Source organism: Chiloscyllium plagiosum, chromosome 31 (genome assembly GCF_004010195.1).
Source record: "Chiloscyllium plagiosum isolate BGI_BamShark_2017 chromosome 31, ASM401019v2, whole genome shotgun sequence".
Classification (NCBI taxonomy): domain Eukaryota; kingdom Metazoa; phylum Chordata; class Chondrichthyes; order Orectolobiformes; family Hemiscylliidae; genus Chiloscyllium; species Chiloscyllium plagiosum.
In genome coordinates, this window is record NC_057740.1 from 27,321,842 (window position 1) to 27,347,563 (window position 25,722).

Here is a 25,722-nt window from a genome sequence, read left to right on the forward strand (position 1 = left end):
TAACTTGATTTCATGTTTTATTATTTAGTTCCTATTGTACACAATAGTCAATATGTAGAACATCAAACCATTTAAGATAAGACTTGCAACCAAAATCATTCATATACATCTGTTTAAGCTTATTATTTGAGAGGTTTCTCTCTGTACTTTTTAATAATAGTTATTATACTTTAGCTCAAGGTCATTTGAGCATCTATTGTTAAGAACACAATTATTTTCTTCACTTGACCCCCACATTATTTAAAAAATTCTAATTAATATAAATTTGATACTTTAGAAAGTGTGGCTAAAAATGCTATTTGAATGGATTTTTGTAGCTTTTCTTCTAATTGTACAGAGTGAAACACATGTCTTTTCTGAGGCAGTGTTATTTATGTGCTAAAATAAGCAACACCCCCGCCCCCAGGGAAAGTTGTGATGTTTTAATCAAAAGGTGCTCAAGGCAAAGAAACATGAATGCTTATGATGCTAATCCTATGCTATTGCTCTTTTAGATTAAAAAGATAATTTTTGCGTTCTCCTATGGTTTCAGAAGGCTTCCCCACTGCTTTGCTCATCGGTTATTTGGGTTTCAGGAGTTACTGGAGAGGGCTTGGTTGAAACGAAAACTGGCTGATGATGCCTGAATTATAAATGAGATCATAGAAGCTATTCACTTAATTTACCAATGAACAATTTCACAGTCAACCTTGTTTCACAGCTGACATATCTGAGTGGGGGTTGCTCGCACTACACTGTCAATATTGACAGTGTAGTCCTGCTCAGTGAGTTAGCCTTAATAACCTTTAGCATTTTTTGCTGTCATGAGTGCCGTAATTTGGGCCACTCCTCCAGATAGTGTGGGTGTTTTTCAAAAAAGCCCTTGTAGATAGCATGGATTTTAAAGCAATAGGAATTATTGTCAATTTGCTTTAGTTGCATTCATAGTGAGGTAATTTAGTGAAATTTGAACATTTGGGCTAAACTGAATGCAAAAAAAAAGCACAGAATACGATCCAGAGGAACTGGGAGAGAAAAATGACAAATGCAACTTTTTCACACAGGGTGGTGCCTCTATGGAATGAGCTGCCAGAAGAAGTGGTGGAGGCTGGTACAATTGTAACATTTAAACGGTCTCTGGATGGTTATGTGTATAGGAAGGGTTTTAGAGGGATATGGGCCACGTGCTGGCAGGTGGGACTAGATTAGATAAGGATTCTGGTCGCCTTGTACAAGTTGGACCAAATGGTCTGTTTCCGTGCTGTACATCTGACTTTGACTCTATAAATAGTAAGGAAACTAGATGGAAATTAAACTATTAAACAATTTACTCAAGTATGAGTGGTATTGATATAATAATATCACAAAACCATAAGGCTGTATCAGAATGGCGAATCTGGGATAGTCATTTTGCCCCTGCAACCCTGTGACTCTCTTGTCATAACATGGTGAATTTGCAAGTTAATCTCCATAAACCACCTCTACATCCTTTGGTACTTTTAATCTCAACAATGAAAATATCAAGTGGCTTACCAACCACAACCCATGTGTTGATCCAAATTCTCATTAGGCTTGGGTTAAAAGAAAATGCATTTCCTAATTTCATTCGTAACTGATCTGGCTGTAGTTATAAAATTAATTTATCTATTAAATTCTTTCTTATTTTGAACACTAGAATTATAATATCCTCCAGCTTCGTAACCTGATAGAAAATACCCCACCACATTGTGTTGCACCACATACACTGCCAGATTATAGTGGTTACTGCACACAGTGGTCATTTTTCTCCTGGCTTGTGGTTGGAATATAATTCTCCAGTTGCTGATGGACCAATCACCTCACGGATGCTAGATCTGTTTGAAGTCTTTCTAATTTGCACGACGTGGTGGGTATTCTCAATGTAAGCATGGGACTTCATCTACATAAGGACTGTGCAGTATTCATTCTTACTGACATTGTCATAGACAAGTGCATTTGTAGCAGGAGTATTGGTGAGGATGAGATCATATGTTTTTCCCACTTGTTGACTTTCCTCACTATCTGTCACAGACTCAGTCTAGCAGCTATATCCTTTAGAATTCAACCATCTCAGTTAGTAGTGGTGCTGATGAGCCACTATTGGTGATAGATGTTGAAATCCCAGAGTGCATTCTGTGCCGTTGACACCCCCAAAACTTCCTCTAAAGTGTTCAATATGGAGTAGTTCTGATTTATCAGCAAATGTAGCTGCAAATGTGATAATCCGCAGGAGATTAACTTGCTCATGTTTATCCTGATGCATTGAGACTTGAAGGGTAAGGAGTCAATGTCGAGAACTTCCAGGGCAACGCACTCTTCACTTTACCAGTGCAGCATCTCTGCTGGCTCTGTCCTGCTTGTAGATGATGGTGATATTGTCCAGGATCATGTTTGAGAGGTATGATACTGAGTATGACTATATCAGGCTATTCCTTGATTAGTGAGCCAGCTCTCTCAATTTTTGCACTAGATCCCAGATGCTAAGAAATATTTTGCCTCGCCAACAGGGTTGAATTTGGTGTTTCCAGTACCTAGGTTGATGCCATGTGTTCTGTTTAGTTTCTTTCCTTTCTTGAGATTTTTAGTTGTTATGATCCAACTTAATAGCTTGGTGAGTCATTTTAGAAGGCAGTTAAGAGTTGACCACCATGTGAATCTAGAATCAAGTTGGGCCAGATCAGGTAAGGCCAGTAGTTTTCCTTCCCTAAAGTATATTAGTGAACCAGGTGGGTTTTTATGACAATTAATTACAGTTTCTCGATCACCATTAGACTTTTAATTCTAGATACTATTCAGTTAAAATTTTACCATTTGCCATGATAGGTTTTGAACTCCAGTTACTAGGATATCATCTAGGTCTCTGGAACCCGAGAGCAATGAAAATATCACTAAGCCATTATCTTTTGCTGCCCCCCGCCCCCAAACCTTTTATTCCTTTCTCATTCACTAATTCTTATCTCCTCCTATGCCTCATTTTTTCTCTTTCTTCCTTTTTTTCGTGTAAGGCAGGAAGATGGGACAAGCATTTCCATACCTTTCTTATTGTTCGCTATTGTTACTTTCTCTGAACTTTACTGCCATATCATATTGAGCATGCATTACTTTTCCTCCATTCTTTATTGCCAACAAACCAGTGACAAGTGCTTAAGAATCTTAAAGCCACTCATTAGCAAGAGGTGTTGAAGGGTTTGAATTCAGTGTTTGGTAGGGTGGAGGAATAGCAATGGGGAGGGAGTTTCTTAAAGCATTTTCTCTCTTGCCTTACATTAAACAGTATTTTATGTGTTATAACTTTATCCCAAGTCTCCTTTGTGGAAATGGTTTTCTATACGACTGTAGATGGACAGAATTGTCCTTTTCTCCCCCTCTCCTTGTTATCTCCCCTGTGTGTTTGTGTTGTTGCTTTTTTTTCCCCTGTGTATTTCTTTCCTACGGTATCAGAGGGTTATGAGGAACTAACTGCACAAATAGAGTACTAAAATATGCAAATTGTTGTCTTTGTATCATTGGATGACACATGGGAGTATAAAATGTTTGTTTGTGGTAAGTTGTTGTTTTCCAAATTTCTCTACATAAAAATTTCAAAACTGCTGTACAACCCTTCAAAATAAAGCTTCCCATTTTAAGGTATTGCATTTTGAAGGAATATGCATGCGAGTACAAGGTGACATGAAACAGAATGATGTCAGAAAGTTTTAATTCATTGGAAGACTTAAGCAATCTACTTTTACAATAGACTTTGGATTTGTAAAATTTTGTGTTAAGCTTTGTATATAGACCAAAGTGGTAATAGATCAGAACAATTTCAAAAAACATTGGAAACATGCTGCATGATATGGTCATGCAGTCATGGAGATGTACAGCACGGAAACAAACCCTTCGATCCAACTCGCCATGCCGACCAGATATCCAACCTAATCTAGTCCCATTTGCCAGCACCTAGCCCGTATCCCTCTTAAACCCTTTCTATTCATATATCTGTCCAGATGCTTTCTAAATGTTGCAATTGTACCAGCCTCCACCACTTCCTCTGGCAGCTCATTCTATACACGTACCACCCTCTGTGTGGAAAAAGTTGCCCCTTTTTATATCTTTCCCCTCTCACCGTAAACCTACATCCTCTAGTTCTGGACTCTCTCACCCTATTTATGTCTACTTATCCTATCTGTGCCTGTCATGATTTTCTAAATCTCTGAGGTCACCCCTCGGCCGCCTCCGCTCCAAGGAAAACAGCCCCAGCCTATTCAGCCTCTACCGAAAGCTCAAATCCTCCAACCCTGGCAACATCCTTGTAAATCTTTTCTGAACCCTTTCAAGTTTCACAACATCTTTCCAATAGGAAGCAGACCAGAATTGCACGCGATATTCCAAAAATGGCCGAGCCAAAGTCCTGTACAGCTGCAACATGACCTCCCAACTCCTGTACTCAGTAATCTGACCAATGAAGAAAAGCATACCAAATGCCGCCTTCACTGTCCTATCTACCTGTGACTCTACCTTCAAGGAGTTATGAACCTGCACTCCAAGGTGTCTTTGTTCAACAACACTCCCTAGGACCTTACCATTAAGCGTGTAAGTCGTGCTAAGATTTGCTTTCCCAAAATGCAGCATCTCGCTTTTATCTAAATTAAACTCCATCTGCCACTCCTCAGCCCATTGGCTCATCTGATCAAGACCCTGTCGTAATCTGAGGTAACCTTTTTCGCTTTACACTGCGCTTTCAATTTTGGTGTCATCTGCAAACTTACTAACTATACCTCCTATGTTCCCATCCAAATCATTTTATATAAATGATAAAAAGTAGTGGACCCAACACCGATCCTTGTGGCATTCCTCTGGTCTCAGGCCTCCAGTCTGAAAAGCAACCCTCCACCACCACCACCATCTGTCTTCTACCTTTAAGCCAGTTCTGTATCCAAATAGCTAGTTCTCCCTGTATTCCATGAGATTTAACCTTGCTAACCAGTCTCCCATAGGGAACCTTGTTGAACGCCGTACTGAAGTCCATATAGATCACGTCCACATAGATCACGTCCACCACTCATCAATCCTCTTTGTCACTTCCTCAAAAAAACTCAATCAAGTTCATGAGACAATATTTCCCATGCACAAAGCCATGTTGACTATCCCTAATTATTCCTTACCTTTCCAAATACAATTACTAATACATTATTTCTATATCAATGCTTTGAGGTTTCTGAAAGTCAAAATCATGAGTTTTTATAGATATCATTTGTACTTTAATACAAGGTTGCACTTGACCTCTCTTTTTATATACTTACATGTTACACTAAATTAGTTAAATATTGTGTGATGACCCAATCCATTTTGAAATCATACTTGTGCAGAATAGCTGATGCAGTTGCTTGAATTGTAATCATTTAATATTAATTACTGTGCTTTCAGTACTTCACAAGCCAGCTGTTTCTCACGGGTCCCTCATTAAGAGAAGGCATTTAAAATCAGTAACTTCCTGTTTGAAGGCTGTCAGCCCAAGGGTAACTGAATTAATTGATGAAGGATTAGTGAGAGACTAGAAAATGAAGGCACCTTGCACACAGGATGTCAAATTAATTTTGACATTATGGATCAGTCATAGAGAGACTTTAACAGCATTATAATTTACCCTCCAGGGAAATTTGCCTCTGCCAAAAAAAATGTTTGAAATGTTAATTGTGAACAAACAATGCCCCTCAACTGGCTAAAATGTCTGGTGTATACTTGTTTTGGTTTTGCATTATTTACTACAGTACTCCACAGGTTTGTATCTTTAATTTCCTTCCTAGCTGGTTTTGTGCATTCCAAAGCTGTGCATTGTGCCTATGTTTGCAGCTTGTTTTTTAATTCCCAATTGTTAGATTGGGGATAGGCTATAGATAGTATGTCTTGCACAATGTAATTATAAATTTATCTTGCACGAATTCCCAAATTAACTCCTTCAGCATATGTTCTGGCCTAGATGTTGATTGAGGGGGTGCTAGGAGGAATCAAACTGTCAGCATTCATAATCATAATCCTTTGAAAACTGACTAGTTTTGGGATGTCGTGTGTGCACAAATTGTGAAACAGCTTAAAGCTGTAGTCTGCTGCTCAGGGCTCCAAATAGACTCTGTTGTCTTCTTCATCCACACATTTAACATAAACTCATAATCACAGAGGACAGAAGCTTGCTCACTCCCACATTATTAGTTGACCCATAAAAAGTTGCATCTTGCTTAATCATGTGTAACTGGATTTTTAATGTTGCTGTGATTCCTGAAATTTTGATCAACAAAACTGATTCTGAAAGGATAATTTTACAATTGTGGATTAATTAGTTGACTTTGTTTTAAACTTATTTTAAAATGGTTATTCCAAGATAAGCTTCTTCAAGATAGGTTAGCTTCTGCCTTCATTCCATGCATATGTCATAATCTTTAATTTGTTCATTGCATAAACAAAAGTTTTTAGTGTTCCTTCTTCCTGTTTTTGATAATTTGAAAACCTTTTTGTGATTGGCAGCTCGGATAGTCTGATGATATCATTCTGGCTCCATGCTGGGAATGAGACGTAACTACTGCAAATAGTTGCAATACCACTGGAAAGCAATAGAAGTGAACCTCCTGCCTGCGAAATTGCTAGAAATTTAGAGGTCAGCAGCAAGTGTCCTTGCTGTGCCGCTGAAATTAAACTTCAAGCTGGCATGTCTGTTATGTGATTTCTGATTTATTGTTTTCTCTCTCTTTCCACTTCCTCCCCAACAGGAAAACATCTTGCGATTTTAGAGAAGATTTGTACGTTGTGGATCAGGTTGTAAGTTTGCTCACTGAGCTGGTAGATTTGTTCTCAGATGTTTCATCACTATGCTAGATAACATTAGTGAGCTTCCGATGAAGCGCTGGTGTTCTGTCCTGTTTGCTATTTGTGTATCTTGGTCTGTTGTGGTGAGTGATATCACTTACGGTTTTGTTTTTGAGAGGTTGGTAAATGGAGTCCAAATCATGGCGTTCTAGTTTGAATGCCAGGCCTCTAGGCATTCCCACTCATGTCTTTTGTTTAACCTGTCCCAGGATGGATGTATTGTCCCAGTTGAACTGGTGTCCCTCCTTCCTCTGTGTCTGGATACTAGTGACATGTCAAATACAAACCATGTCTCAACACCCCACAAGCCAGAAGAAGAGCAGAACAGAACAGCTGTAGGATGCTACAAGAAATGATAAATGATGCCCACAACTGACTCCACAAATATGAATGAGAAATTTTGCACCAAAAAACTCTGTACACTAATGTGACTGACCATGAAAGGACAAGTACACTAGAACGAGCCATCAACACTAAACAACAGCGGACCAAGTCAAAGAAACGTCCAACCCTACAAGAAAAACTGGCCAAGCTCACGCATAGTAATCACATGTATAATTCAGAGACTTGGATAAAGAACCTGTATACTGATCACTCTCAGACATGGAAAAAGCTGTCCTAGTATGAGGGATGAATTTCAACCACTGCGACTGGAATGTGGCCAAAAAGGACTTCCTAGCAGCACTGGAATTCACCCTGAAAGACAATAGACTTACGGAAGAAATCCAGCAGTCCATCACAGACCGTAGCAGCAACATTAAGCAGAAAGAAAGAAAGATAGGAACACCCTGAACACACTGGAAAGGAAAGCCCTGGAAGGACACAGAAAAGACCAAAATGTCATAATCCTACCGGCAGACAAAGGGTGCATACCATCATCCTGAACAGAACACAATACATTGAAAAAGCAAACACACTATCGCCTACCAACAGGTGGCGATTGACCAGACTCCACAGCTGGAAAACCGTATTATAGCACCCCTGAGGAAACTTCACAAATTAACAAGACAGACCTCCAAAGAATGAAACCTGAAGAATCAAACAGACCCCATGTCTACGGATTACCAAAGATACATAAACAAGGGCCCCCCCTCAGACCCATAGTCTCACTTCATGATATACTGGCATACAGACAAGCAAAGGAACGGAAACGCCCAGTAGAAGACTCAAGCCACTCCATCCACTCCACCTTGGAATTCCCTAACATCATGAAAGACACTAAGGTAGAGAACGACGAAGTTGTGGTTTCCTTCGACATAGGGGCCCTAATCACATAAATAAACATCACCCTAGCTAAAGAAACACTGGCCTCACTGCTGGCTAAACAAAGGACACAAACCTGGTTCAGCACCAACTTTATCAGCAAGGACAACACCCCCAAACTAGTAGACCTGTACCTCACAACCCACTTCACCTTCAATGACAAGATCTACAAACAAATCAATGGGATGCCTATGAGATCGCCAATGTCAGGATTTTTAGCAGAAGCAGTTATGCAGTGGTTAAAACGAACAGTCCTTCCCGATCCAGCCCAAGTTTTGGGTTTGCTATGTGGATGATACCTTTGTCATCACAAAACGCAACATATTAGAAGAAACCCACAAACACATAAACAACATCCTTACTGGTATAAAGTTCACCAAAGGGGACGAGAACAACAACAACAGCCACCCCTTTCTAGATGTCACAGTAAGACAAAAAGCCAATGGAAAGCTGCATACTAGCATCTACGCAAAGACACGTGCACTGACCAGATACTCGACTACTAGAGCAATCATCCCAACACCAACACACAGCTGCATTAGGACATTATTTAAACAAGCCACAATGCACTGCAGCACCCAGGAACTGCAAGAAGCAGAGGAAAAACACCTATACAACGTATTCAGGAACAAAGGATACCCGATAAGCACAGTCCGCCGATTCCAGCACAACAGACCTAAATGAGAAAACTCAACAAGCCTGGAGACTAGCCACCCTGCCATACATTAAAGACATCTCAGAGATGATAGGCCCCTTGGCATCATGGTAGTCCACAAACCTGCCATCTCACTGAAACATCTCCTGATGAATTTAAAATACCCTGTATCAACACCCAGCAGAATGAACGTCATACACAAAATACCCTGCAAGGACTGCAAAAACCATTACATTGGACAGACGGACAGGAAACTAGCCACCAGGATACATTAGCACCAACTAGCTACCAAAACACATGACCAACTATCACTAGTATCCATACACACAGAGGAAGGGGGACACCAATTTGACTGGGACAATACATCCATCCTGGGACAGGCTAGACAAAGACACACACGGGAATTTGTAGAGGCCTGAACCGATCACAATTGGGGGCAGCACGGTTGCACAGTGGTTAGCACTGTTGCTTCACAGCGCCAGAGACCCGGGTTCAATTCCTGCCTCAGGCGACTGACTGTGTGGAGTTTGCACGTTCTCCCCGTGTCTGCGTGGGTTTCCTCCGGGTGCTCCGGTTTCCTCCCCCCCGGGTCGGTGTGGACTTGTTGGGCTGAAGGGCCTGTTTCCATACTGTAATGTAATCTAATCTAATACATTGATTTGGACCCCATTTATAAAGCCCTCAGAAAAAGAACCGTAAATGATATCACCCACAACAACAGACCAAGACTCATAAATAGCAAGCGGGACAGAACACCAGCGGTTCATTGGAGGCTCACTGATGATGTTACCTAGAATGGTGACAAAACATCTGGGAACAAATCTATCAGCTCAGTGAACAAATGTAAAAACAGGAAAACACCTTCACATTAATTAATTTCAGTAGTGGAAACGGACAGGATTTGTAGTCAGGACTTACTGTTGTGAACAATACTGGGAGAAGCCAAGAGGACTTTTCAGAAATTTTTCAAAAAAGTTATTTGTCTCTTGATAAATCTACCCCTCCACTTTCCTAAAAGCAACTCTATTTAGGAAGGGGGATTATTCTCCAACATGGCTAGGCTCCCAAACCAGATGTAACAGATTTTAGTACAGAAGTTAGAACCACTCAGTTATGTGACTTAATTGTCTACATAAAACTGGTATCTATCCTCCTTGTGAGGTGAATTTGAATTTTCCAGAAAAATTCAACTTTTAAATTACATTATTGGGGAGAAGAAAGTACAGAATCTTTCTAATATCACCTTTTAAGCTAATGACTTTTTTCTTTCTGAAATATAGTTGGTTTCGGAAAAAACACCCTCAGGCAGAAAATCTTGTTCCTATTCCTCCAAGCCCAGAGACCAAGGACAAGTGGAGAAGCATGACAGTGGTGCCTTACCTGGAAGACTTGCATGGTTATAATGATGAAGATGATGAAGATCTGTTCAATGAAGATGAAATAATTTATACTCAGGATTTTACAGTACCAGGTATGTAACTAATCTCACAATTGTTACTTCTGATCCAAATCAATACGTAATCTCTCAGGAAATAGTAGTTTAGTATGAATTAATATTTGAGGTCATTGACCTGAAATGTTAACACTTTTTTTATTTCTCTCTGTACATGCTGCCACAGGGGCTGACTATTTGCAGCATTTTATTTTATTTTGTGATTCTGGTATCTGCAATATTTTGCTTTTGTTGATTGATATGATTTGCTGATTAAGTTAAGTTGTAGTTTACACCTTGTCAACAGTTTGGTAAGGAATTTTCTGGAGTCATGCAGGGTTTTTTCTACTCTTTTGAGTGCTTTGTATGATTACTTAATGTGCTGGTACTAAATCTGAGACATTGAAAGTACTATTTGAAACACAAAGTACAGTGTTTCAAATAGTACTTTGACTTTTTTGTACCTTCTATGGAATTTCCAAGATTTTTTACTCTGAATTATGCGTATCAGAAGGTCAGTTTCACAGTTCAAGTTTTTTGTTGTCTTGGAACCTTTTGAACGTAGTTAGTAAGTGACTATGACACCTTAATCTCACAGCCTGTTTCTGTTGGTATGAAGTTCAGAAAGTGAAATTAATAATTTGCACTTGATACTGGAGCAGTAATTCTTAGATAGTCTCTTGAAGCCCCCTGAATCTTCAACTAGATTTAGCCTTTTTTAAGAAACTGATTTCTTGTGGCAAAGCTGGCGAGGTATTGGAAAATCTTTAGATGATTGACCCATCTGTTGATGATAAAAGGATTAAGAGTTCTATGAGAAGCTTTCGTTTGCTTGGTTAGCTGTTTTCGTCAATGATTTGGTGAAAGTGATTTGTTTTCTGATGCTCTTTTATTTTCAGATTGTTTAATTGGCATTTTAAAGTCTGGTAGCAAATGAAACCTGCAGATATGTATAGATTCAAATGGGCACCACATGCATTCTCTACAATATAACAAATCTAATTAAGTAATTATTATGAGAGCTACAAAGTATTGTTGCTCATTTACTTAGCTTTCCTTATCAGAAAGGCAAAGATCTGCCACCAACTAAAATAACACAAGCAGATTTTTTCCAGTGATTCTGTGTTCTAATAATGTGCCCATTGAGGTATTTGTGGATGAGCTACATTTTTTTTTTGAAAAGCAGCAACTTGAATTTTTTTTTTTAGATTAGATTACATTACAGTGTGGAAACAGGCCCTTCGGCCCAACAAGTCCACACCGACCCGCCGAAGCGAAACCCACCCCATACCCCTACATTTACCCCTTACCTAACACTACGGGCAATTTAGCATGGCCAATTCACCTGACCCTGCACATCTTTTGGACTGTAGCAGTGCTAACCACTGTGCCACCGTGCCCCTGAATGACTTAAGTAATACGATATCTGTAATTTGCTGTGACATTAGACCTTTGTCATGTTAATCATATGTTAGGACCCACAAACATTTCCATTCTTGGCTAACTACATTATAATGCTATGAAACTTTACAAAGAAATTTGCTTGTTTTTGTGGTATATTCAGAGAATGTTCTGCAGAAAGATTTGAAGTAGATATTAGGCGCTTTGCGGAATCACTGCTTGATAATTAATATTGAAATCATAATTTCCATGTTCATGAAATCGCTTCAGCTTTGTATAGAAATACTAGATTTAGTGTTTATAAGTAAGAAATTAACGACCGTTGATAATGTTACTTATCTATGTAACAAACTGCAAGCTTATGTTTCAGTAGTTTCAGTATATTCAGCTAGAAATCAAGTAAGCAACCTTTTGTTAGATTTGGTTCCTCATAAACAGCGAATGATGTTTTGTTTTGGTTGTCAGATTCAATTTTAATGTGGCTAAAAACAAGGTCATCAGTGTTTTATTAGGATGTCTAAATGAAACTTGCCTTCATGCTTGGCCTATGGCATTTTTCACTAACCAAGAAATTCTCTGTAACTTGGCTAGCAGATCCATTCCTCCTTTGAGCAAGGAAGTGGCAAAGTGCTCGGGGAAGCATTCATGCTCAATTTGGCTCAGGGGAATCCTGCAAAGGTCCATAACTCCTCCAAATCTGCCCTGCCAATCTTGAGGTGTGGGCACTTGGTGAAATCTGTAAAGCAGATTGAATCAGGAGCTGCTAGCCTCATTAAAATGGTTCACCTGCTAAACCGCAACTTGGGTTGTCTTACCTCCATTAAACCTGGATGTAGGTGGGTTGATGCCAGGTTTGTGATGTGTAAAATGTTAGCATCTCACCTGACTACTACTTTCAGGATGTTAAAATTCAGCCATTGCGTTTTCTTGCATGGAAGACACCAGGTTGACAGAAGGAAACTACCTTTTTTATTTGCCTTTTATGTATCGTTGCTATAGCATGAGGTTCATGCAAGTAGAATCTACTGCTGTGGTGTTTTCTTTCAACCCTGTTATCCTGCTTCCCTACTTAGTGTTTTTCTATTGTTTCATAGTGATGTTATACCTCGTTTTCTGCAAATCTCCACGGCTCTCCCTATTTTGGAAGTGTTAATGACTAGACATTATTGTTTCATGCTTCACCCAGGATCAAAAAGAATAGAAATGGTCCTGTGAAGTTTTGTAATGATTGAGCTACACCGATAAACAACTTCACAGGACCATTTCTATTCTTTTCAGATTCTTGGCAAATTAGTCAGTGACAATTTTGAGACCCAAAATAGTGTGAAGAATTTGTGGTGGAGAGATTTGGAGGTTTTTCATCATATTATCGCGATTTTTCATAGTGCTCAAATATTTCATCATTAAAGCAGGATATGCTCAATATGTTAAAGAAAAAGTAGTTTCCAGTAAATATTTATATGAAATTATGGACATATTCTGTTTCAAGTATTCACAATAATATGTGGGTTGAGTGAGTCAGTTGCAGGGGTGGAAGTCACTATTTTATCACCTAGTTTTTGATGCAGTCTTAGCTTTGAAGATATTCATGTTGAATCCTAATGAAGGGAAATTGTGTGGCAGAAAAGAAGATACATTCCTTGCTCTGAAACCAATCAAAGCTATCACTGAATAGAGTATGCTTCTAGAAGAGAATTATGGCAAATGGCGAAATCACGAAGCACTTTATCTCACAGTAGCCAGTGGAACTCTGGGACTGCAGTCCCCAAAAGGCCATGCACTTTATTTCGATTGAAATTTCAAAATAGACTCAACACAGACTGATTTTTGGTACACAAATGATTAGGATCAAAGGATCAGATGGAGTTGGCAACCAGATTAGTAGTGATCGATTGAATGCAAAATAGGCTCAAGTGACTGAATAACTTCTTCCTGATCTTATGAAGTATTAAATAGTGCAGAATGAATGTTTCCTTTGTAAGCATTCCCAATATCTTTTACTGTTGAGTTGCTTGTTTCCCCGAGGCTTAGGGAATAAATTGATTGGAAGAAAGGAATAGGGAAACTAAGTATACACATATGGGCCTTGGGTTTGCAATCAGTGAAGATGCTGAAAATGTGTTGCTGGAAAAGCGCAGCAGGTCAGGCAGCATCCAAGGAACAGGAGAATCGACGTTTCGGGCATAAGCCCTTCTTCAGGAATGAGGCAGGGCTTATGCCTGAAACGTCGATTCTCCTGTTCCTTGGATGCTGTCTGACCTGCGCTTTTCCAGCAACACATTTTCAGCTCTGATCTCCAGCACCTGCAGCCCTCACTTTCTCTCTAATCAGTGAAGATGCTCAGCGCCTGACCTTGAACTATGGTCCAGAGTGTCAAACAGCATGGAAAAAGACCCTTCGGTCCAACCAGTCCATGCTGAACATAATCTCAAACTGAACTAGTTTCACTTGCCTGCTCCTGGCCCATATCCCTCCAAACCTTTCCTATTCATGTATCTATCCAAGTGTCTTTTAAACATTGTCATTGTACCCACATCCACCGCTTTCTCAGTAAGTTCATTCCACAAGCAAACCACCCTCTGTGTAAAAAAAAAAACCTTTACTGTCTTTTTTAAATGTCTCTCCTGTCTCCTTAAAAATGTGTCCCCCTAATCTTGAAATTCCCCTGTCCTAGGGAAAAGACAACTACCATTAACTTTATCGATACCGCTCATTGTTTTATAAACTTCTATCAGATTGCCCCTCAACCTCCTACACTCCAGTGAAAAAATGTCCCAGCCCAGGTAGTCTTTCTTTATAACTCAAATCTTCCATACCAGGAAACATGCTGGTAAATCTCTTCGGAACCCATCTCATGATCTCTGGTTTGAATTTCTCCTGGTAACAATTAGAATCTGACACAAAGTTAAGATCTCCAGGCTTCAAGCAACAGTGATGTTATCAAGCAGAAGGAGCAACTGGTCATGGACAGTTAAACCACGTTGTAATTATTCTTCTTTCAATTGCATTTTATACAGCATGAATAGATGATTGGGACATGCACGAGGGATTAAGGTGGAGCTGAAATGTCATAAACTTTACACAATGATATTAAAACATGAATATTTTTGTCACAGTGGAGACATTCTTGGGAAAACCTAAGCAAAGTTCAGAGGAAGTCTGGTGCCTGTGGGTCTCCAGTTGGTAGTGACATCTGTTTGTACCTCATGTTTTGATTATAACTTTTTAATTTATAAAAGAATTAGCCATGCTTTTTTTTTCAAGATGAGAGATGGAGATGATTTCTCATTTCACAGTAAATATTTTTAAGATGTTGTACTGCAATATCATCAAGTATGTACTTTATCCAAATATTTTCTTGCTGTTGTGGATCATTAATGGGGTTTGAACAGTCCCTCTTTAAATAGAAGGCATATTTCTATGCTCTCTTAGGCAGATTGAAGCTTAATCTATAATTAAGTGGATAGTTTTAAGTGCTAATTATGACTCTTGACTTATGTAGGCATTAAAAACTAACTGCTATTTTGTTGATCTTTACTACTAACTACATATTCAATTATCTTAAATGCATGGCTGGCTTTGTAAAGAAAATACAACAGTGTAAGGTTAAATGTTCCTTTCATGCTAAGTGAATCTCGACATTCTGAATTCAGTGAGCACAAAAATAAAGGCTGCTGCTAAGGTGCAGTACTTAAGGCAGTTCTGTATTGTTGGAAGTTCTGTCTTTTGGAAGAGATGTTCAACTGGGTATGAAATGACTAGTAGATGTGAACAGCTATTGACGAAGAGCAGGGTAGCTATTCCTGACCTATTCTTGTCCCTCAACCAACATTACAAAAAAAAAGTATTGGTTAACCACGATAGTCCACAGTAGATCATAGGCATCTTTCTCTGTGGGGGAAGAGACAGAGAGGTGGAATAGCTTGAGAGGTACCACTCCACAGGCATGGGGTGTGTGAGGGCACAAGTCTTCATGAACTGTCATAAACTGTACAAGTTTTCCAATGCTCGCACTTCTTCTGTTTTTAGAAGTTTGAGCACAAATTGGCTGCCACATTTCTGATATCACAACAATGGCTACATCACAATTCGTGTAAATCAGTTTGAGATATTTGGTAGTTGTAAAAAATGATGTTTTACTGGATGTCTTTCTTTCTAGCTATTATTGTCAGCTTTCTTAATTTAAATAAAGGAAACAATGACAGCATGAGACACAAGCTGGCTATGGTAAATTGGAGAACATTACTTAAAGTGCTATTGGTACATAAGCAATGGTAAAGATTTAAAGAATGCATAGATAAATTACAAAAATAGTTCATTCCTGTCTGGCACAAAGGTGAAATGGGAAAGGTAGCCCAACCATGGCTAACAATGGAAATTAATGGTAGTATTAGATTCAAGGAAGTGGAATACAAGTGAAAATAGCATGTAAGAGTAAGCTTACAGGAACATTAAAAAAATTATCGCAAACGTCAAACGTACATGCAGGAAAAAATATTATTTAAGTCACAAGTCCATGATAGTCAGAAACAAGGGAAGCTATAATGAGGAACAGAGAGAGATGGCAGACCAATTAAATGTATATTTTGGTTCTGCCTTCACAAAGGAGGAGACAAACAATGTCTCAAAAATGTTGAGTGTGGCATCTAGAGCTAGGGAGGAACTGAAGGAAATCTGTATTAATTGGAAAATTGTGCAGGGGATATTGATGGGATTAAAGATTGATTAAATTTCCAGGATCCGGTAATCTACATCCCCAAATACCTAAAGTCAGCGCAGGAATAGTGGATGCGTTAGTTATCATCTTTCAAGGTTCTATACTTTCTAGAGCAGTTCCTATGGATTGGAAGGTAGTCAATGCAATCCTGTTATTTTTTGTGAAAAAGGTGCTGAAAGCAAACAGAATTATAACCTAGTTAGGAGAAAGTGAGGACTGCAGATGCTGGAGATCAGAGTTGAAGACTGTGGTGCTGGAAAGCCGCAGCCAGTCAGGCAGCATCCGAGGAGCAGGAGAATCGATGTTTTGAACATAAGCTCTTTAGAGCTTATGTTCAAAACGTCGACTCTCCTGCTCAAATGCTGCCTGACCTGCTGTGCTTTTATAGCCTAGTTAGTCTTACACCAACAGTGACACAATGCGAAAGTCCATTATAAAAGATTTGAGAGCAAAGCACTTAGAAAGCAGTACAGGATCGGAGAGAGCATGGTTTTACAAAAGGGAAATCCTGCTTGACAAGTCTACTTAATTTTTTGAGGCTGTAACTTGTAAAGTTGATAAGGGGAAGCCAGTGGATGTAATGTATTTGAACTTTCAGAATGCTTTCTATAAGACCCCTCATAAGAGATCCGCATGTAAAATTAAAGCGCATGGGATTCAGATTAGAGTACTGACATAGATAGAGAACTGGCAGGAAACATTTGATTGGAATAAACATCTCTTTTTCCAAGTGGGAGGCAGTCATTAGTGGGTTATCGTGGAAATAAGTTCTAGGACCTGAGCTATTCACAACATATATTAATGATTGAGATTGGGGCACTAAATGTAATATCTCGTAAGTTTGTAGATGACACAAAACTGGGTGGGAGGGCGAACTTTGAGGAGGACGCAAAGAAGCTTCACTGATTTGGACAAGTTGACTGAGTGGGCAAATGCATAGCAGATGAAATATAATGAAGCTAAACGCGTGGTTATCCACTTTGGTAGCAAAACCAAGAAGGCAGGTTATTATCTGGATGGTAATAGATTGGGAAAGGGGGGCAATGCAACAAGACCGGAGTGTCCTTGTACAAGTAACATGTTGACTTTAATAGCGAGATGATTGGAATGTAGGATCAGGCTTCCCTTGTCACGGCTTTATAGGGCCATAGTGAGACCACACCTCTTTCTCATTAGTTAAGGAAAGATATTATGGCTATGGAGGGGGAGCAACAAAGGGTTTTTTAAAAAAGAAATTCCTGGAATAGGAGGACTGATGTACGAAGAGAGATTGGATAACTTAGGACTATATTCACTGGAGTTTAGAAGAACGAAAGGGATCTCCTAGAAGCCTATAAAATTCTAATAAAACTAGACAGTGTAAGCATAAAGGATATTTTCAACCAATAGAAGTGCAGAATTAGAGTCACAGTTTAAGAATACAGGGTTGGCCTTTTAGGACTGCGCTGAGGAGAAATGTACTCACCCAGAAAATGGTGAGCCTTGGGTGAGCGGTTGAAGCCAAGACATGGAATGTTTCATGAAGGAGTTAGATGTAGTTCTTGGGGTCAAAGGGATCAAAGGTTATGGGGATAAACCAAAACTGGGTTGGATGATTGGCCATGGGCGGCACGGTGGCACAGTGGTTAGCACTGCTGCCTCACTGCGCCAGAGACCAGGGTTCAATTCTTGAAGAGGTCGAGGGCAGGTAGGAGATGATTGGCCATGGGCGGCACGGTGGCACAGTGGTTAGCACTGCTGCCTCACTGCGCCAGAGACCAGGGTTCAATTCTTGCCTCAGGCGACTGACTGTGTGGAGTTTGCACATTCTCCCTGTGTCTGCATGGGTTCCTCCGGCTGCTCCGGTTACCTCCCACAGTCCAAAAAATGTGCAGGTTAGGTGAATTGGCCATGCTAAATTGCCTGTAGTGTTAGGGACAGGGGTAAATGTAGGGGGATGGGTCTGGGTGGGTTGCGCTTCGGCGAATTGGTGTGGACTTGGGCCGAAGGGCCTGTTTCCACACTGTAAGTAATCTAATCTAATCACGTTAAGCAATAAAGCAGGCTCAGAGGGCTGGATGACCTATTCCTGTTCCTGTTTTCTATGTTTCTGTATTTAGCAGTTTTAGCGGTTGCCGTTGTTTTGCTGTTTTATATTTTGAGTTCATAATTTTGAGTATGTAATTAATCTATGGTGGCTAGTTTCACTGGTTTACTGTTGAATTATCTGAAATATTAATATATTTAATTGAAATAACTATCACTTGCAGATGTTCAAGAATTCTTTAATTGACACTATTATGCAAATTGGAATTATTGTTACCTTTTGGAAGGAAATTACCTGGGTTCACTGTTCTCTTTTTAAAAATAAATAAGTATACCTTGCATGGCTAGTTAAATCCTTTGCACCGTACTCAATTGCGTATTAAATCTACTGAAAAGCAGTGCTTTCTTTTTTTGTCATAAATTTTAAGTGACCATCATATGATTGGAATTGATATTAGGTTTGAGAGAGAAAAATGACTCGCAAACTTAAGATTTTAAAATTAGATCAAGCCTTCAGATTATGAGAAAAGAATATAGAGGTACTAGAGAATGTGTAAAAGCAGTTGACAAGGAAATATTTGCCAGGAAAGGCTGAGGTGACTGATGGACGATCTGATTTTTGTAATTTTAATTATAGAATTTCAGTAGAAACCTCCTCACCCAGAGAGTTCTATGAATGTGGAATATGTGCCATAAGGGGTCGTTGAGGTGAACAGCACATGTATTTAAAGGAACTCTTGACTCTGACTCTATAGTTACAGGAGAGAGAATGGAATGAAGGGCCATGTCCTAAGTTTATGTGAAGGGTGGGAAGAAGCATGTAGAGCCCAGGTAATTTGTGCCCTATTAACTCGATGGAATTCTGAGTAAAAACTGACTTTGCAGGGACACATAAATTAACCACAGTAACTTGCTTATGTTTAAAACTGCAGATGAACAGTAGCAGTTTAGAAAAATGTATTTGGTAAAAGACCTGAGCAAACCTTGAAAAGAAAGAAAAAAAATAGTTGTATAATCAAAGAACTATAGTCAACAAAAGAAATGAGAGCATAAAATTAACGAAAGGCTTTATACAATTAAAAAGGCTAATGAAGATCTGATTGGCTGAAGAGGGCATAAAACAGTGGCAAGAACTGTGCTCAGGATTCTAAGAAAATTTCATTTGCTGTTTGGAAAAACAGTGTGGCCATTTTTTTTTTAAATTTTGAGTGATAAAAAAACCTGATATATATTTCCCTATGAAAATACCCAGATGAAAATCTACCCTTAATGGTTTAAACCTTGTGGTAGGAGAAATGCATATTGTGCACAGGAGGCATAAAATCTACAAGATGTTTATGAATTGTTAGTGGAATATTTAGTGGATAGGTTCAGTGATGTAAGAATGAATATTGCACAGACTAAGAAATGTGAAGCAAGCTAGGTGGTTTAAACATACCATTACGCAAATGAACAACTGTGCTCATTACATTTTCAACCTGAACTCTAGCAAAGGTAAGTTTATTACTTTTGAATGCAAAGTAACATTCAGTTGAAATGCTATTGCATAGATAATGTCATATCTATTAATTTCTAGCCATCTTGAAAATTTAGGTTGAAAGATAAGAAAACAGGTTTTCTTTTTGTTATTGTATTGGTATTAGCTGCCAGCAATGTTACATTAATCAAAAAGCAGTATTTTCTGGCTGAAGAATTAATAAATGTAGACAAACTTGAATATATATTGCTGTTCTCTATCATACAGCAAGCAGCACTTACCTCTCCCTCTGGGGCCCTCTAATTTGCCCCTTGGTATTGATAGCCCATTTACCATCCTTAATAGGATGGTAAACTGTGATCTGGCCTGGTGTTTGAGCACTTCTGTAAATTCTGGGCCTTGAGACCTGAAATCTTTCAGAGGGCTTAAGATTCTACCCAGAAAGAGCAAAGTCTGTTTTTTTTTTTGTCTTGTACTCTATATTTTAAAGCTATATATGTTTCCCTGACAGTAAATTCAACTTTATTCTTCTTTAGAAGATTGAAACAGTTGTGTATAGGGTAAAGCTGTTTCTCCAACAAAGATCTTCTATAGCAGATTGCATGGCTAAAAGTTAAATTATACTGGATAATTATTAGTTAATCATTATATTGTTTTGCACCATAAATACTTATTAAATGTTTCGAGGCTCAGGACTAGAGTTAGATTATCTTTTTTGTCACTTATATTGACAATATGGAATCCAATTTGCAGTGGTTGATGCTTGAAACTTAATCACAGTACAATCTTCATTAAGTTTCCTATTGTTTAACTTGAATGTGAGCAAGAAACTTAGTTACCAATTTCATTTACTCTTTTTTCTATTAATGAATTTTAGAATTTTTTTGGTTTTGAAATTCTCACAATCTGATGTTCATAAGTAAATAGAACATTTTATTTTAAGAAAGCTGCTGTGTAATTAAACAATTTCTCTTAATCCCATATCATGTTGCACAAGTTGTTGATTGGAAATAGCAAAGTAAATTGCTGGGCAAGTAACTGGGTGACTAAGAATGTGTCATTATAAACTTGTCGTTAGTTAATTTAAAAAACACATTTATCCATGTGCATATTAGGATTTAAATCTTATTTCCCTTAAGTAAACATTGTAATTGTATTTCTTTACCAGATTGAATGAGTGATTTTTTTTGTGATAAGAGTTGAAGGTTATCAACAGTATATAAAGACTAGCTTACTGAAATCACTAGCCATTTTTTTTCTTGAAATAAAATACACACAATTTTTGAAAATTGTTTCATATGCATTTTTTATTTCTGGTTGAAATCAAATCTACAAATCTAGTCATGGGGCAAAGGTACTAGAAAGGTCAGAACAGGTCATAGAGAGGTACAGCATGGAAACAGACTCTTCAGATATACCAACCTAATCTAGATCCATTTGCCAACACTAAGCCCGTATCCCTCTAAAGCCTTCATTTTCATATACCCATCCAGTTTAAATGTTGCAGTTGTACCAGCTTCCACCACTTCCTCTGGCAGCTCATTCCATACATGCACCACTCTGCCTGAAAAAGTTAGGTCACTTTTATATCCTTCTCATCTCACCTAAACCTATGCCCTCCAGCTTTGAACACCCACCACCACCCCGCCACCCAGGCAAAAGACTTGTCTATTTATCCTATCCATGCCCCTCATGATTTTATAAACCTCTGAGGTCACCCCTCAGCCTCCGAAGCTCCAGGGAAAACAGTCCCAGTCTACTCAGCCTCTCCCTATAGCTCAATCCTCTAACTCTGGCAACATCCTCTTAAATCTTTCTGAACCCTTTCATGTTTCACAACATCCTTCCGATAAGATGGAGACCAGAATTGCACACAATATTCCAAGAGTGGCCTAACCAACATCGCAACATGACCTCCCATCTCCTACACTCAATGCTCTGACCAAACGCTACTTTTACTATCCTATCTACCTGTGACTCTACTTTCAAGGAGCTATGAATCTGTACTCCAGATCTCTTTGTTCAGCAACATTCCCTAAGACCTTATTAAGTGTATATGTCCTGCGAAGATTTACTTTCCCAAAATGCAGCACCTCACGTTTATCTAAATTAAACCCCATCTGCCACTCCTCAGTCCATTGGCTCATCTGATCAAGACCCTGTTGTAATCTGAGGTAACCTTCTTTGCTGTACACTACGCTTCCAATTTTGGTGTCATCTGCAAACTTAATAACTATACCTCCTGTGTTTCTATCCAAATCATTTATATAAATGATGAAAAGTAGTAGACCCAGCATCGATCCTTGTGGCACTCCACTGGTCACAGGCCTCCAGTCTGAAAAGCAACCCTCCACCACCACCCTCTGTCTTCTACCTGCGAGCCAGTTCTGTATCCAAATAGCTAGTTCTCCCTGCATTCCATGAGATCTAACCTTGCTAACCAGTCTCCCATAGGGAACCTTGTTAAATGCATTATTGAAGTCCATATAGATCGTGTCCACTGCTCTGCCCTCAACAATCTTCTTTATTACTTTTTCAAAACACTCAATTTCATGAGATGATTTCCCACGCACAAAGCCATGTTGACAATCCCTAATCACTCCGTGCCTTTCCAAATACGTGTAAATCCTGTCTGTCTGTATTTCCTCCAACAACCTGCCCACCACCAACATCAGGTTCACGGCTCTATAGTTCCTTTGCTTGTCCTTACCACCTTTCTGAAATAATGGTACCACATTAGCCAACCTCCAGTCTTCCGGCACCTTACCTGTGACTATCGATGATACAAACATCTCAGCAAGGCGCCGGGCAATCACTTCCCTAGCTTCCCACAGAGTTCTAGGGTACTCTTGATCAGGCCCTGGGGACTTATGCGTTTCAAGACATCCAGTAGTTCCTGCTTTGTAATATAGGACATTTTTCAAGATGTCGCCATCTATTTCCTGACATTCTACATATTCCATGTCCTTCTCCATAGTAAACACTGATGCAAAATACTCGTTTAGTATCTCCCCCCCCCCCCCCCCCCCCCCCCATCTCCTGCGGCTCCATACAAAGGCTGCCTTCTGATCTTTGAGGGGCCCTATACGCTCCCTAGTTACCCTTTTGTCCTTAATGTGTTTGTAAAGACCCTTTGGATTCTCCTTAACCCTATTTGCTAAAGCTATCCCATGTCCCCTTTTTGCCCTCCTGATTTCCCTCTTAAGTATACTCTCGCTGCCTTTATACTCTTCTGAAATGGCGTCCTTTTGGTTTGAATCCTTGCTACCGAGGTTGATAGTGCTGCTAAGAATGCATACAGTGTGTTAGGTTTCAGTGGTAGAGGTATTGAGTTCCGGAGCCACACTATCCTGCTGCGACTATACAAAATGCTAGTGTGGCCGCACTTGGAATATTGTGTACAGTTCTAGTTGCCATATTTCGGGAAGGATGTGGAAGCATTGGGAAAGGTGCAGAGTAGATTTACCAAGATGTTGCCTGGTCTGGAGGGAAGGCCTTATGAGGAAAGGCTGAGAGACCTGGGTCTGTTCTCATTGGAAAGAAGAAGGCTATGAGAGGGTTTGATAGAGACATACAAGATGATCAGAGGATTAGATAGGGTAGACAGTGAAAGTCTTTTTCCTAGAATAATGGCGTTAGCTTGTATGAGGGGGCATAACTACAAATTGAGGGGTGATAGATTTAAGATAGTTGTCAGAGGCAGGTTCTTTACTCCGAGAGTGGTCAGGGTGTGGAATGCCCTACCTGCCAATGTAGTTAACTCAGCCACATTAGGGAGATTTAAATAATCATTGGATAAGCACATGGATGATGACGGGATAGTGTAGGGGGACGAGCTGAGAATAGTTCACAGGTCGCCACAACATCGAGGGCCAAAGGGCCTGTTCTGCGCTGTATTGTTCGATGTTTATCTGACAGGAAAGGCAAAATGATATTTAACTCTGACAAGTGGAAAACAATTGTAGTCAGACCCTGATTACCTCATCTGATTCTCATCAGCAATATTTAATGAAGGAGCCGACTGTGTTCAGGTAGGTATGCTTACTACCTGCTTACTACAACAAGTTATAATTAAAGATGCTGGTTCTGTGTGGGACAAAAGCTGCTAGAATTTATGAAATAAGCACCTGATCTGGTCTTCAACCCTTGAGCCTGCCTTGCCATTCCATAAAATCATGGTCAAGCTTTTGAACATCAGCTCTGCTTTCCTGCCGTGTCCATATGTCCCTTGATTCTCTTAATGCCAAAGAATCTATTAACTTACATCCTGCATACACTTAGTAACTGACCATCCACAGCATTCTTCACTAAAGAATTCCAAAGATTGGCAAGACTGTAAAGAAATTTCTTCTAACATTTTCAAAATAATTGCATCTTATCCTGAAGTCATGACCCCTAATTCGAGACTTTTCAGCCAGGGGACGCAGTCCCTCTGCATCTAGGAATTAAATCTTCTGAATGATTTTATTTTAAACTACTACTCACCTGCCGGTTTCTGCAAGGTGAGTGTGAAGGTGATGGCCGAATGGTATTATTGCTAGAATGTTAATCCAGAAACTCAGCTAATGTTCTGTGGACCTGGAATTCAAATTCTACCATCTGCCGTGTGTGATTATAGATCGATAGCAATGTGATTGACTCTCAACTGCCCTCTGAAACGGTCTAGCAAACCCCTCAGTTGTATCAATCGCTTTGAAGTCTCAACAAAGAAATTAAACTGGATGGACAACCTGGCATTGATCTAGGCGCTGGAAATGACAAAGTCCAGAATTTTCCTTGCTAACGTCCGGAGCTTTGCCAAAATTGGGAGAGCTGTTTCACAGACTAGTCAAACATGCTCATGAATCATACCATACAAACAATGTCCCAGAGACCACTAGCACCATTCCTGGATACATCCTGCCCCATTGGTAATACAGACCCGGCAGAGGTGGCAGCAAGTGTTATATAGTTGGGAGGCAGTTGCCCTGGGAGTCCTCAACATTGACTCTGGGCCTCCTAAAAAAATTTCATGGCACCAGGTTAAAGATCGGCAAGGAAACCTCTTTCTAATTCCGTACCTTCCTCCCTTAGCTGATGAATCAATACTTCTCCATGTTGAACAGCACTTAGAGGAAGCATTGAGGGTGACAAGGGCACAAAATGTGCTCTGGTTGGAGGACTTCAATGTCCGCCACCAAGATTGGCTCAGCAGCAGTACTATTGATCAAACTAGTCAGATAGTAAAGGATCTAGACTGGGTCTGCATCAGGTGGTGAGAGAACTAACAAGAGGGAAAAAAATACTTGACCTCTTCCTGCCAATCTGGCAGTCGCAGATTCACCTGTCCTTGAAAGTATCAGTAAGAGTGACCACCTCACAGTTCTTGTGGAGACAAAGTCCTGTCCTCACATTGAGAATACCCTTCATCGGGTTGTGCAGTACTATCACTGTGCTAAATGAACAAACTACAAACAGATCTAGCAATTCAAGACTGGACATCCATCAGGCAGTGTGCGTCATCAACAGCAGCAGAACTGTTGTCCAGTACAATCTGCAACCTCATGACCTGGCATTGCTGTCAAGACAGGGGATCAACTAGGGGATCTCTTCATATCCAACTGCCGCCGCGACATTGACCACCTCAATCTGTCCACCCCTCTCACCCACTCCAACCTCTCACCCTCACAATGTGCAGCCCTCCACTCCCTCCACTCCAACCCCAACCTCACCATCAAACCGGCAGACAAGGGAGGCGCGGTGGTAGTTTGGCGCACTGATCTTTACACCGCTGAAGCTAGACGCCAACTCGCGGACACCACCTCCTACTGCCCCCTTGACCATGACCCCACCTCACACCACCAAACCATCATCTCCCAGACCATCCATAACCTCATCGCCTCAGGGGATCTCCCATCCACCGCCTCCAACCTCAT

General features: G+C 39.9%; 1 protein-coding gene across 2 annotated transcripts in view; it reads left to right on the forward strand.

Annotated features, from left to right (window-relative positions):
* Nucleotides 1-25,722, forward strand: part of stk11 (serine/threonine kinase 11) — a 124,994-nt gene that overhangs the window by 63,325 nt on the left and 35,947 nt on the right. For both annotated transcript variants that reach the window (XM_043721243.1, XM_043721242.1), the window contains exon 8: nucleotides 10,036-10,226. In XM_043721243.1, coding sequence (XP_043577178.1) covers nucleotides 10,036-10,226 — 191 coding nt within the window. The remainder of the gene's footprint in view (nucleotides 1-10,035; nucleotides 10,227-25,722) is intronic.